The 15,545-nt window shown below is 32.1% G+C and overlaps 1 protein-coding gene across 1 annotated transcript in view; it reads right to left on the bottom strand.

The window, feature by feature from the left end:
- LOC107453137 (projectin protein bent) overlaps window positions 1–15,545 on the bottom strand; it is a 307,623-nt gene that overhangs the window by 82,001 nt on the left and 210,077 nt on the right. Inside the window, exons 84-93 of the mRNA XM_087164780.1 lie at window positions 15,096–15,225; window positions 12,650–12,937; window positions 12,106–12,210; window positions 11,207–11,398; window positions 10,958–11,062; window positions 8,399–8,596; window positions 6,412–6,599; window positions 3,920–4,034; window positions 1,642–1,802; window positions 1,324–1,447 (exon numbers count right to left, since the gene is read on the bottom strand). Of these exons, the coding sequence (XP_087020906.1) occupies window positions 1,324–1,447; window positions 1,642–1,802; window positions 3,920–4,034; window positions 6,412–6,599; window positions 8,399–8,596; window positions 10,958–11,062; window positions 11,207–11,398; window positions 12,106–12,210; window positions 12,650–12,937; window positions 15,096–15,225 (1,606 nt within the window). The remainder of the gene's footprint in view (window positions 1–1,323; window positions 1,448–1,641; window positions 1,803–3,919; window positions 4,035–6,411; window positions 6,600–8,398; window positions 8,597–10,957; window positions 11,063–11,206; window positions 11,399–12,105; window positions 12,211–12,649; window positions 12,938–15,095; window positions 15,226–15,545) is intronic.

Below are 15,545 nucleotides of genomic sequence, written 5' to 3'. Positions count from 1 at the left end.
GTTTCAAGTATTTATGCAGCTGTTAACATGGTAAACAATTGTTTTGAAAATATGTAGAATACAGTAGTCATGAAATTAAGAAAAATTGGTTGAATGTTTCGATTAAACTTCATTTTAATACTAAAAAAATTATTTTTTCTATACATACAGCATTAAAGTACGTAGTCTTAAGTTTAATTTGCACGAAGAAAGAAGTTTATATGCGAAAAATTGTTCGAGTAATTACAAATTTACAAAAAAATTGGATTTCGGGTAGCCCAGCTCACATGAATGTTGGGTATCACCGCCCAATTTTATTTCGTCGATAAATATACGGTTGCAAAGATTATTATTTTATTGCTTCAAATTTGAATGTTATATGCATTTTTAACAACAAATATTGTTGTTATTAAATGATAGAATTCACTAAAAGTATATAAATATGTAATAAATAAAATAATTTTGTGACAAAAATGATAAATGAGGTTTATCTATTGTCAATACATTGGTCACTTTCATTTACAACTGAAAAAACAGTCAAAAAACATAATTTTTGTAATTGGGCCGGGCTACCCGACACATTTTGAAAAGAGCTGAAAAACATGTTTCTTTAAATTTCTATTTTTTTAAGTTAAACTATTCTTTTTTTGGTTTATTCTTTTTGAATTATTATTATTTAATTAGATGGTAAAACAATAGAAACATACAAAAATATTGATTATTACTCAATATTATACAGAAATATAAGCAGTACTCCTTAAGTGGGCGGAGCTACCCGACTCTCCCTATATTTGGAATCTATCTGTTGATTTGTTGTTGTTTACAATTAAGTTGTTGATTATAAAATTGCTGATTACGTAAGATATATGTTGATTACGATTAAGCATGTATAGATAAATTATGGTTGAAACTGGTAACCATTGTAAAAGATGGAATCGTTAATTGCGGTTACTCATACTCGCCATTAAATTTGTAATCGTTACCTCATTTAAATTGCTTGTCATTACGATTAACGTTACAGTCACAACCGAAGTATGATTACTTGTAATTATTAAATATGCATTTTACATGTAATCGCGAATAAAATTGAAATTACTAATAATTGCGATGAAAGCTATTATTGCCACCTAATAAAAATTAATCTTAATCACGATTAATGTTGTAATCGTTACATAAGTAGTTATTTTTAATGATGCTGATATTTATAAGTACAAATTGTTTATTATTTGTTACGTTGTGGATCCTGACTACAAATAATCAGCTACTTTCAGTTCGTTACATTTCGGTCCTTTTTTTTATTATAAATACTGTTTCGTGTTAGATGTCTTGAAATCAAATTCTTACCTAAAACAGTGACTTTACAATAAGCTGTGTCAAATCCTGAAATATTCTTCAAGAAGAGTTTGTATTGTCCCGAGTCCGATCTCTTAGAATTAGATATGCCCAAAACAACATAATCATCTCCCACCTTTAAAAAAAGAACAAATAAATATAGACATAAGCATATTTTAGATAATGAAGTGAAAATAGACTTGCACAGGTAGTAGAAGCTATTTTAATCCTATTTAAGCAAACTACACATAATAATTAAAACATAAGCGTTTCACTTTGAAAAAAATATAACTTGCAAAAGAAAAAATTGTTTTAAAATGCCGGACTCACTTTAAAGAAACATCGTGGATCCTTTTCATCCAAATCAAGATCATTTCTTGACCAGATGGCGTTTGGTTTCGGAAAACCAGTAAATGGAGCGGTCAAGCTAAACTCTTGTCCCGCCTTGACTGTGATGTCCTTCAAGGCTCCTGCGTCGATCCTTGGTTTATCTGAAATTCAAGTGATATAGTTTATTTTTTTAAAGTTGTTATCAGTAACCAGTTGACGTGAAAACACGTCGGATTATTGCAGTGACTTATATACTCTTCGTGCAAAATAAAAAAATAATACCAATGACTACCAAAACTCGATATTTCAAGGACATTGTTTGATAGGTTTCTTTTGCATTACCAACAAAAGTGCTTTGTATTGTGGAAAATAGAGGGATCTCGGGCAGTAACCAATTAAGTCGCAACTTGGACCGTAAGTATTAATTTGCGGAGAAATTGCGAAACAATTATCAGCGACAATACATACAGGGTCTTCGCTCTACGAGGCTGAATCCTACCAAGGGTCTGTTTAGAAGAAATTTGTTAACGGATCCTTCACAAAATAATTTATCTTTTAATCAGACCCTTCACAAATTTGTTTATCTTCATTATTGTTTTGTTAATCAAATAAACCCTTCCCAGAAGGTGCAATCGCTGTTTATTTTTTAAAAATTAATTTTTTTAATTATAATTCTACAGTTTTGAGCATAATTTTGCATCTATATACAATTTAAAAACTTCTTGAAAAAGTTTTTTTTGCAATAACGGACCCTATTTGCACAAATTCACAAAAGCGGACCCTGGTTGAAAGAATGGGACTTAACGTTTATTTTATATTCACAAATTACGAGTCATTGTTTCACAATTTTACCAAAACGGACCTTTCACAAAATGTCTGCCTACACATTATTAAATTCAGAATCCGACGGCTAGTATTGTTCTTATAATGTATCTTATATATTTTATTATTTCTTGACATTTTTTACTAGTTCTAATAACAAGAAACTTTTTCTTAAATGAATGGTTAATTTTTGATGGATGAAAAGGTCGTAATTTTTCGTAAAATTTTTAACGGAACCATTTACCCTGCTTTACACGTCATTTCTCGAGTTCAATTCTGCAACATGTGGGGAACTTTTAAAATTAAATTTCGTGTTTAAAGGGTAAAATTAAAGTCGGTTTAACTCACAGTTTAACCTCATTACCGCGATATTGCTTAATGTGCAATATCGCTTTAACACATACCTGGTCCTGTCAGTCAGCAATGAATCATTATTAATGTATTTTACTTGTTTAAGCCATCGCTGGGATTCGAACCCGGTTCACGTCATTGGAAAGATAACGCGCCATCCCCTGAGCCACCACGACTCACTGATTGCTGCTCAACACAAAAGACTTCCACCGGTAGTCAACAACCACCCATTTCTGTCACTCATAGTCGCAGGGAAGGAGACGTGGAAGTAGCAACTCTTAAGATACTTTTAATTGTCTATGCAATTAGCCACTCAGAAAAACTGTTTATAACTAAAATCTGTCCTATAAAATTAACAGTTCTAGACTACTTTATCTTCCCTCGTTTCAAAATTGCATTTCAAACACGCTGTAAATGATTTTTAAATATTTTTTAAAAAAAGTAAAAGAAAATTCAATCAATATGTTACCGACAAAGTATGAAATGCCGGCATTCTATGGAATGCCTAGGCGTTGTATATAATGCCGCATATTTTCAGGTAAGGTACGAAATATGAGAAGTATTACATACTTTCCCTAGGCATTGTATATAATATCTAGGCATTTTATAGAATGACAAATGCTATTTAGGCTAAGTATGAAAAAAAAACGTCCTGATGAGGTTATTATGTAAATGATGTGCATTTCTCAAAAATAAAAGTGTTATTCTGAAAAAATAATGAGAGTGCCATTAAAAAAATGTATTCGAAATGCGTAAAGAAAATGGAAAGTTGTGCAAAACATAATTTATGCCTTTCTTATTAAGGGAAACAAAATTTTAATATAAAAACCGCAAAGTGCAACAGACAGATTCTGACCACGAGGCGAGCGTTGAAAGTCACGTGCCTTGCCACGTGATATTCGAAACGATGTATTTTATACTTTGCCGGTTTCTCATTTGGCATTCTATAGAATGTGTAGGAAATGTGCGAAATATAAATCGTTTCGTGCATTTACGGCTAGTTTTAGGCATTCTATACAATGCCAAGGCATTCCGCAGAATGCCGGATTTCAAACTTTGCAGGTAACTTATTAAAATGTTGATCAGAAATAATGAAGTTTCTTACCGGGTTGATCTTCTACTTTGACCAAAGCACAGGGTTTGCTAGGTGGACTGTCTCCTACGTCATTGACAGCTATAACTCTAAACTCATATTCGTCCCCTTCCTTCAAATTAGGCACCTAAATGAAAGGGAAAAGTATCAAAAATGTGATTAATGCATGCACAGGGTGTTTTGACTCAGTACCATTCTTTGCATGTAATTTTTATAAATGCAGTCTATGGCTTGGAATATCAAATGAATATTTTGTATCCAAAATCTACATTTGAAACAAATAAAGTAGAAACTAAATAAAAAAAATTAACCTGATGTTTCGTATAGGCCAAATAAAATTGCAATTTGCCATCTCAATCAGTCGTAATAAAAACTCAATATACCACCAATTTAAAATAATTCGAAAGATAAAAATAAATTATACTTTTTTTTCGACTTCATTCAAATAAGACGTCTTTAATTTTCTTTTGATTCGTTAAATATATAAATAAAATCTCGTCCCATTGATTTCTACTTTGACCGCATCAAGTTTTACAATTTTCAAAAAATATTTTTTTATTATTTTTTTTAGCTAAGCTATGCTGAGTTTGCTTATTTTTTTCAAGCAAATCCTTAAGCTAATCATGAAAATGACAATATTAAAGGAAACGACAGTTTTGTTAAAAAATAATAATAATAAATGAAATAAAAAGTTAGAGAAAAATTTGTGATAGTTAAAAAGTTACTGCAATCATTGCTAAAATTGAAAACTACTTATTATTCTTTAATGCTTTTTGCTTAGATGGAAAAATCTCACCAAATCGTAAATTTTTTAAAAAGTTAATATTTAAAAAAAATTTATCTAAGCTATTTGTCTCTTTCTAATAACTAAGGTTTATTCACCTGGGCAGAAAAGATTTAAAAGTATAAGAAGCAAAAACACTGTCATATATTTAATGAGAAAATCAGCATGGAAAATAGTTTGATTATTTTATAACCTTCGTTGAACAGCCGACCCAATTTTTGGATTTACGGCTTCTGACGTTCAACTGCGTAGCCTTGTCATTTTGAACCCTATCCGGAAGACAAGGAAACTCCTGGTATTGGGGGAAATTTGCCTCCGCGGAAGACTTTTTGATGGAACACGCATTTGTCTTACAAAGAGAGGAAAACCACGAAAAACCAATTTCTTTTAATTCTTGCTACTTTTTATTTGCATTTTGCACAAATGACTTCATATAACAACCGCAATATTAAAAACTGTGGATATAGGTAGGTAATTTACGTTGAACTAGAACTGCACTATGGACTATTGGTGACGGTCCGGGAAACATCCCTGAGAATGATCCGAAGACATGCCATCGCAATTTTGATCCTCTGCAGAGGGGATGACTCCCCTGCTTTGGTAGCCCGACGACCTGCACAGGAATTCGAGCACTTTATGGTAGAACAATTTAACGAGGACCGATACCACACACCCTCGCTTCCTATGCAGGCTGATAAAAGTGGTCACCCACCAACTTACGAACACCGCAGACAGTGATGCTTGACTTCGGTTATCTACTGGGAACCGTGTCCTTATAACTAGTCCACACCGGGACAACAAAGAAAACTGTGGATCTAATTATTACTAATATAATTGAAAAATAATTGTGGACATGAATATAATTCTAACTGGTTAAAAAAATTCTTACTTTTGGAACCCTTATAATTCTACCACGGAACACCTTTAAGAACCGTTTCACTAATGGGAGAAAATAAAATTAACATTACACAAGTGAAAATTTTTGATGGTTTTCCATTGATGGACCAAGATAATCTTGATGGTAGCCATTAACAATTCCATCATAAAACATCATATTTTTTGTTGGTAAACAACATAACCGTTACCCCAAAGTAGGAATTCGGTCTGAATTACGATGGTCCAACATAAGAATAGAAACTTGATTTGATGGTTTGTTCATGTTCTACCATCATTAATTTCCATCATAGTTTCTTCGAAATCAAATGTTGGAACGATCATGAACCACTATCAACCCTAAGTGGGAATTCGGTCTAATTTATGATGGTTCAACATAAAAAAACACCAATTTGTTTTGATGGCATATTCCTGAGAACCAACAAGAATTAACATTAAACAATCATGAAAATGCATTGTTTGAACCATCATGGAACCAAACTTCTTGGATTCTTCGTGAGAATCAAACTTTTCTTGATGGTTACCATCATAGAATTAAAGTAGCATTTTCCATTATGGAATGATGGAAGTTGGTTGGCATATAAACATCATGAGCACAGGATGAAAAATGTTGGATGATGGGGACCATCATGAATTGCGCTGAAACCATCTTAAACCATCAAATTCTTTTGATGGAACCATCAAGAATTTTGACTTAGACAAAATTAACGTAAGACAAATGCCATGCAAAAGTTCTCTTATAACATTAGTAATTTTGATCTGATTTTCGACGAAGATTCTGAAACTATACATTAAGGGCGGTGATTGAGGAACACCCATCAGTTACCGTGAATGTAGTATCCGGATGGGGGATGGTGTTAATGATGTCCCATTCCTTTGCTCCTTTTGGTCTCTTCTCAACGAGATATCCCTGAATCTTGCTACCACCGTCATGCAGTGGCTTACTCCAAGAAAGCGTCACTGAATTCTTCGTTACTTTGTCCACACGTGGCATGTCTGGAGCACTAGGAGCAACTGTAAAAAGAAAAACACATTCATCAATAGAAAACAAACGTTTTGCAGTTATTAACTAAAGCCACTCAGGGTATCAGATGAAATTTTTGTTAGTGCGAGCGTTAGCACATATTTTAACTTGTCGTTAGCACATTAGAAAGTGTGCATATTTTTTCTAAAATAGCAATAAAAAGACTTGATGAACAAACATGCCTGCCTCTTTTTTCAATTCCTACTTATTACTTTACACTCTCCCTATATCGAGTTCAAATTTTTATTCGTTCATAAAATACTTTTTATTCATACACTCAACCTCAAATACATTTTAATTTAAACTTGTAGTGGATGATGACACTTGATGTGAATACAGTTTTTTTTTCAAATATTAATTCATTCTTTAAATTTAATCTATAAATTTTAGTTTTATATGGGAGAAAAATTATTAATTCTTTAATAAAAAGTTGTCACTAAAATAAAAAATTTTCTTTATTGATCTGAGTAGGAATGGACTTAAATTTTTTTAAAAAAAAATACTACTTGGTTTTAAAGCTTTGCTTAAAATAATCAGCATATAAAGTATTCATAATACTTCCATTATTATGAGTACCAATAATCTATACATAATAATAAACGCGGCTGTGTGTGTGTCTGTAATCACAATATATCGCCCCAGTAGCCTCGCCCAGGCACGAAACTCGGCACATAATTGTGTTTTGACATAATGAAGTATTTTTTTTTTCTTTTTCAAAAATTTGGATTAGTTTTTTAGTTATCAGTCATTTTGTAAGAAAATCTATGCTTTTTCGTCTTCAAAGAGCCATATTCAAAAAACTATTAAAAAATGCATATACTTTTCTCCACTCTTATAAATGTATGCTAATGCGAACCTTACAATTGAAATATTAATTTTCGACAACTTAAACCAATAATATACGAAGGAATTAATAATTTAATTGTAAGGTTCGCATTAGTTTACATTTATCAAATTGGAGAAAAGTTTAACTTTTGGGTTAAAAATGTGGCAACATATTCGATACGTAAATAGAACTCTTCGCTTTGATATATTTGTCGCTGTACATAATTGTTACAATAAGTTTTTCTTCTTTCCACGCTCAATTTTTTTTTCTAAAGCGAAGACTATAATTTTTGTAGTGATATAGAAATAGATACCATAAAAAATTAATTCGTTTTCGTGTTCTTTTCATGTATTTAGCATTTTAGTTTTCTTTTTCTTAAGCGTTGTAGCTATATAATATATAAAATGGGAATTTAATTGTTTTTGAAGGAACGGTCACACTTACCTTGGATCTCTTTGGTTTTTCTATTCTTTATTTTAACAGTTTTTATTAAATGTAATTAGTTATTTTCAGAAAGTTTCAGTTTGCAGGTAAGCACTTAGATTTTAATATTGAAGTTTCATGATTTGCTTTCATAGTAATTGTTGTTCTAAAGTATTCGTTGACTTCTTAAAAACCCGATTACTGACATGGCAGAACCGCCTTCCAAAAAACTTTGTATTTTGTCAAAGAAAAAGATATTAAGAGATTCTCAAAGAAGAAGAAGGGCCCAAGAAACGTCTGTGGAACGTCAAAGAAGGATGGAACATGACCGAATTTCGACAAGCAACTGGATATGAAGACAAAATTGCAGGACAGGAACACTTTAATTGTCCACTAATCCTCAGATTTCCTGCTATGTTTTAAAAAACTTTATTTGTGAAAACCTTTAGCGTGGCGGACAGCTGGCCGCCTTAGGCGGCTAGTTATTAATAAAATGTACATCAGGGTGATATTTTGTCAACGAATAAAAAAGTGTCTCACATTTCTGTTCCTTTGCTGTGACTGGTGCAGAAGGCTTGCTTGGTTTTCCGGGTCCACCTTCATTCACTGCCATGACACGGAATTCGTATGTTTTGCCTTCACTCAAGTTCGGTACATTGAACTCTGTGTGGGGTGTCGGGAAGGAATTCACTTTGAACCAATCAGGTGTGCCTCTCTCCCTCTTCTCGATTATGTAACCTAAAATGGAAAATTCAAACTGTTTATTTAATAGAGTAAAATTTTATTCTTTATGGCCGTCTTTAAACAGCTAATCCAATTTTTTGACCACTACTAATGTTAAACTCCATAGACTTGTAATTTTGAACCCAATCCATAAGACAAGAGAACTCCTGGAACAAGTATTGGGAAAAATTTGCCTTCGTGCAGGACTTTAGATGGAACTAACCTGCATTTGAGTTACATTGGGATGAAAACCACGAAAACCTCCCACAGTTATCCTGACGGCAAGGGACAATTCAGTTAGAAAATGTGAATTGTTCTAATATTTAAAATATTCTTCTAGAGAGATCGGCTTATTTTTGTAATGAATTCATTTTTTTACAACCATCGTTGAACAGCAGACTAGACTTTGGGTTTATGACTACTAATTCTCAACTCCGTAGCCATGACATTTTAAACCCAATCCAGAGGACAAGGGAACTTCTGGGTCACGTATTGGAAGAATTTTGCCTTCGTGGAAGACTTTTTTTGAGAAAACTAGGAAATCCACGAAAATCTCCCGTGGTTAGCCTGATGGCAAGGGGACTCTAACCATTATCCGTCTACCACATTTTAAGTTGGCACTGTGATCGGTATAATTCAGGTGCGGAATTCGTATCGACCAGCCATCATTTGGATTTAAACCTGAGTCAACCCAATGGATGGCGAACGCTCTACCCTTTGAGCAACCACTTCTTATGGCGAAAAATTTTTCAGAAAATTTGAAATAAATGTGTAGAGTATATTAAAATCAATTGGAAAAAATCCACTTTGAGTTTTGAATTGTTTCCATCCGCCATACAAGCCTTTGATTTTTCTCGGAAAAAAGATCATTTCGAGAATCATACTTTCTGTCTCGAAGAAAATTAAAAAAAATTAAGAAATAAAATATCAATGCCACGTTAGGAAATAATTGGTGCATTACTTTTTGTACACCCATTTGATTGGTGTATTGGTGTTTGTACTTTGTTATCATTTTAATATTATCTCATTTGATTTGTACAAAAGTGAAACCTTTCGGGAGAGACCAATCTCCGTCTACAGTAAAATGATCTTCGATAGAGGTGTGTCGCTCTTAGAGGTTACCTCTATTGCATTCAAAATTGTTATCGAAGGCACATGATTTAAACTTTAGTCAGTGTCATTTTCCTGGTGGAAAAAAGGCCACTTCTGTTGGCACCATGAAAAAATGGATCAATGAAAAAAATTTAGCGTCTATAAAAATGATCCCAACTAATACAATTATGTGTAAAAGCAAATTTACCAATTATATGAATGGTAAAGCTATTTTAAATAAATAAACAATTATGTTTTTTTGTTGTTTTCGTTTGTATTTAATTTTATATCATAAAAATTAGTTTGCTTTCAAAGATGAGAAGATCGTTTGCTTGAGATGCGAAATCTTAAAATAATTATTTTTTCTAATTTAACTCCCAATTCTAAGATCAAATCATTAATATAGCATCGCCTGTAGGTGCACTTTGATTGCAGCACGAGGTTGTATCGTCAGAAAGTCCTCTCTAAACTAGTGCCTCATATAAATATGTTGAATATATTTTAATACATTTGCTTTGTCAAATTTTTGTTTTGATATTTTTTGGCGTTTCCTTATTTAACCTTCTCCGCATTTGATACAGATATTTTCCAGGTTGCTGGGAAAGGTTTGTTTTAGTTGTCTCTCCCAAAGTTTTTCTTTCACACAAAGTCTATGGAAAAAATTGCGTGCCTCTCAAAGTGGTCGTAAATGGTCTCTACATAGAGATGATCTTGCCTGGAAGTTTCGCTGTAACTATCTGAAAAATCTTTCACAGAAAAGAAAACCGAAAATCAGAGGCTTCATCTTAAAGCCCCTTCAATTTCTTGAACAAAAATTTTATTTCCACACTTTAGAAATATATCTTTTTTTTTCTCTGAATATCTTTCAAGTAAATAAATGTAAAGTTTTATAACAAAAGTTTCGAGGCACTGAATAACAAACCCCTGTAAATCGATAAAATAATAAATTTTGGAGAAAAAAAATCTTGTGTAAGCAATAGTTTATTGTAGTTTTTACCTGGAGTATTAACTGTATTAAAAGAGAAAATATCATTACCATTGTTATAATCAGTTCATGTATTTTAGTAAGGGTTATAAAAAACAACAATTTAAAACACAAAAATATAGAAAAGAATTTATATTCCGATAATGGATGCTCTTCAAAATGAGTCTAGTTACTGAAACTGAAACAAGAATTGGATCTTTCTGAAATTATATATCGTTTAACTGCTTACATATATTAAAAAGAATAATAAATCAAACATGCATAACAGTTAAAAAAAAGTTTTTTGTAAATTTGTTTACCAGTTATGGGCTTTCCACCATCACTGGACGGAGGTGCCCAAGAAATGTTAGCAAAATTCGGACCAAAATCTTTCACCTTCGGTTGACCTGGAGCATCTGGAGTGTCTGAAATTAGAATTTTGATATTAAATGACTAGAGCTTAAGGTGGGCAGTCAGTTCTGCAAATTATTTGTAAGGAAATAATGCAAGATAAACTTAAATATTCTTATTTAAATGAGATGTAAAAGTTACGAAATCTGTTTACGTACCAAATGGATTTTTGGCATAAACGGGTTTTCCTTCGAGAGGATCACTGACTCCGTACATGTTCTCAGCACGGATTCGGAACCTGTACTGTTTACCCTCCTCCAGATTTCTGGCCACGCAAGTCGTTGTGGGGCAGAATGAGGTGACAGGGACCCATCTCTCCACTCCCACTTCACATTTCTCCACTGTGTAACCTTTATTTAAAATAAAAGTTCCAAAATGTATATTGTTTTAAATACTATTATACTTATTTGTAAATAGAATGGGAGTCTCGAGGTTGCACGATTTCTCCACTCGCTACACTTTCCTCTCCTCCGGTACCATGGTTTTGTCAAATCTTAATTTTTTTCCATTGCAGTACTATTCAAAATGAATATATTTATATATATTCTTACTATATATTTATACATATTATGAATCTATATGATTATTTTATGATTATCTATATATTTATATATACTGCATATGAATATATTTGCCCGCGGAAAAAACAGGATTTGCCGGAACCATGAAGCGAAAAAGAGGAAAGTAGGAAAATTGTGTCAGCCTGAGACGCTTTTCCTGCCGTGCAATAAAAATTTTTTTTTAATATTTTACGATAGAATTCGAAAAAAGAGATTTCACAATTTTTTTTCTTCTCTTTATTGCTAATTCTGCAAGTGCTATAATAAAATTTCAGAAAAATGATAAGGAAATAGATTTTTTGCTATAGGTAGCGCATCATGAACAAAAACTCCTAATATCTTAATTTTGTAGCTCATTACGTTGATTTTTCTATTGCATGGTCGCATTCTATTTTCAAATTGTCTAAAATAATCGCAACTGTCAACAAAAGAAAAGAAGTTAAGCATTTTCAAATTTCATAATCATAAAAAAGAAGGAATGAAAATGAGATCATTACCAGTGATTTCCGATCCTCCATCATCGTCTGGTTTTTTCCATTTTATAGTGATAGCGTTTGCTGTCACATCTGAGTATTCGAAATTTTTGGGAGAACCGGGTTTATCTGAAATAATAAAACATTTCTTTTTAAATAATTTCTTCTCAACAGTTTTTAATCCATCATTACTTTATTATCTCCTGAAATGTATTAAATAACAAATCTATTTTATATATTTCTTATCGTTTACAAGTAAGTGACTGATTTAAACTTTGTTTTAGGTGAGGTTTCTTGCGATTAAATACATATAAATCAATTGCTTCCACCAGTCTGTTTATTAACTTCAATTTAGTTTATTAGCTGTTATGTTGTTGCTGCTGCTCAATACATGCACATATTTGCAGCAATTTAGCTCATAACTTAATTGTTTTCGCTTTTCTTATCGCCAATTTTTTTGAATCATTTTATTAATTTCTTTTGCAGTAAATAAATAAATAACGTAAGAAAATAAATTATATGATATGAAGAGACAACGTCAAATATGTGATATGAAGAGACAACGTACCGTAGACAATGACTGTAACGTCAGCTGAATCCTCCCCGTGAGGATTCTTCGCGGTGATGGTGTACTTGCCACTGTCAGACCTCTGGGTGACGGGGATGGACAGACCGATGCTGTCGTCTGTAGACTCCGTCTGGAGTCGATTGGATGCTGGCAAGGATTTGTCGTCTTTAGTCCACGTGCAGGTGGGAGCTGGTGCTCCTGTCATGGGCATGTTAATGCGGAGTGGATCGCCTGCTTTGACTCGAATCACTTTGCCATACAAACCATCAAGGTGAAGTTTGGGTTTCTCTGCAAAATTCAATTCATTGTTTAATATTTGTGAAACATCATATATAGTTCGAAAATTACTTTGTCACTTTTATAAACTCTCTTAACCCTTTTGACCATGCTTTTGCAGCATTGAAATTTAAGTAGAAAAAACAGTTTATGTTAATGCTGACATATTAAAATAGATATTCTATGAGTCTACATTTTTTCCACTTTTCCCGTTTCTCCGGAAATCTCCTGGGAAAAAATGCCCCATTCGTCTTGAATATTGTAAAAATACATATGTATTGCGCGTGAATAAATAATAAAAATAATATAAAGGAGTCGAATCATTTATTCTTACCGGAAGTTGTAGAAATCAGAAGTTGCCGTTATAAAACAATTAAAACAAGAACTAAAATTTTGTCGCATAATATTTTTATCTTTAATAGAATATGTTGACCCAACGGTAAGTACGATTTGGAGAATATATCGCCCAAAAATTAAATAAAATTTGTCAAAATTTTATAGGTACAATTAGTACTTAATAAGAACAAACATAACTAATTTACACAAAATACGGCAAAAATATAGTTGTACTTAGCTCAAAATACGTAAATTAAAACGAGATTGACTGGCATGGTCGCAAATAGAAGTCCGCCATTTTGAATATGAGAGTGTTGCCAAGTTCCTCGGAAATATCGAAAGGGTTAAACCAGATGAGATTTTTAAAAAAACAATTTTGACACCCTATACATTTCTTCGCACGGACACAGGAAATATGATATTTTGCGCATAATCAAGACAGTTCTATAAGAAGATTGACCAGTCATCTGAAAAAATAGTAATCGTTCCATTCAAAAGATAATTTAAGGGGATATAGGGTGCCGTCCAAATTATCGAAGCTATTTAAATTATCCCTCATACTGTTGTTCATATACCTACTAAACTACAGAGCTGCACTGCAAATATTAATTAATAAAAATTTGTGCGAATAGTCAAATACTATAGTCCTAATACTAATGAAAACTATTATCCTTTAGTTTTCTCTAAACTAAAGTTTTGCAATTTCATAAAAAGCTGACTTTTAAAATAAAGGTAAAAAATTTAATTTCTTTAAAAAATGTTTTCTTTCCTTCATTTTTTATATGCGCTGTTTTTAAGCTTTATAAAAAGTCCGCGCGTTTTTTTCAATGCGTGGAAAAAAAAGCAACACTAATCTAAACGACTTTAGCGCCACGCTACAGCAAAAAATTTAACTACCATTCGATTTACGATTTTATGTTTCTCTCTTGCTTCGATTTTCCGTTGCCCCTTAAATCGCTGGAATTAAATTCTACCGGTTTGATTTATTCTCTTTTTCGCACAACTAGTGATTTGTTTTATTTTAGTTCTATAAAATGCTTAGATGTTAATTCTTCAAGAATATCGAATGCAAATGAAGTACATTTTGTAAAGTAAATCACGATTCGATTTTATATTCTCACAATTTTTTATTTATAAATAAAATGCGTACTTGTAAGCATGGCAAGTACCGTTACTCCTTTTAAACTAAAGAATAAATTCCGAAATGTTTCTTAGCTCTGTTATAGTAAATGTTAAAGAATTAGTAAATAAAAATTCAATATTTAATAGAACTAATAGTTTAGAAAATTTTATGAATTATAAGAAAAAAATAACTAGCATAAATTCACACAACCACATTTTTATTTAATAATTTTCATTGCAATGATGAAAGAAAAAAAAACTTAAAAACTAATGATATTCAGAGAAGCATTTCATTCCTTCACGATATAATTATAATCATCGTTCATGATATCGTAACAAAAGTAAACAAAATCATGACAGAACTTATAACAACAGAGTGTCAACTATTCACTGGGTAAACTAACCGTTTCATTTAAGCGTTGTTAAAGGGCGCAGAGGTAGGAGAAAGTTTTAGAATATCGCCCTCTGAGAGAAACTTGTCAGAAAGTATGGTTTTAATAAATAAAATGGTACCAAAGCCCATAATGGAAAGGGTACCGAAAGGTACCTAAAAGGTACAAAGTCTTCTTAAAATTAAAATAGAAAATATTATACCAAAAGATCCTATCCTGTTTTAATGGTTGTTCTAGAGTAAAGAAAAAATTTTTGAAGTGCAAATATTTTTTTCGAAAACTAGTCGGTCGAAAGCGTATTAAAAGTTTTAAAGCTTTACCTTTCATTGGTTTGGCAGTTATGGGCACTGTTGTCTCGCTGGGTGGTCCATTTCCAGCTGCATTTTTTGCACTCACCCTGTACTCATACTGGTGTCCATCAGTTACAGTATCGTCCGTAAATATGCAACTCTGCAATAAATGTGCAGCATTTCAATTATCAAACTCTTAATCAACAACATTATTTGAAAAACAAGTAATATAAAATAAATTTTTTAAAGTCAATTCCTGTTTAGGTCAACAAATTTTTTCTATTATTTTAGTGACTTTTTATTAATTACTATTTTTTAAAACTAGGACCATTAATGCCATCTATTAGGAAAATAGTGAATTAAGTATCCTAAAGTAGAAACGAACTGATCTCGTCCTTCACAAAATAGAAACCTTAATTTTCTATCTCCTGCCAGTTCGAGCATCACAAATACTGCACGTAGTAGTTGCCCGAACTGGAT

The sequence above is a fragment of the Parasteatoda tepidariorum genome, chromosome 5, assembly GCF_982258835.1.
Source record: "Parasteatoda tepidariorum strain Cologne lab strain chromosome 5, Ptep-v5.0, whole genome shotgun sequence".
Taxonomy (NCBI): domain Eukaryota; kingdom Metazoa; phylum Arthropoda; class Arachnida; order Araneae; family Theridiidae; genus Parasteatoda; species Parasteatoda tepidariorum.
The sequence above is the reverse complement of the archived record's forward strand: the minus strand, read 5'-3'. Positions and strand labels throughout refer to the sequence as shown.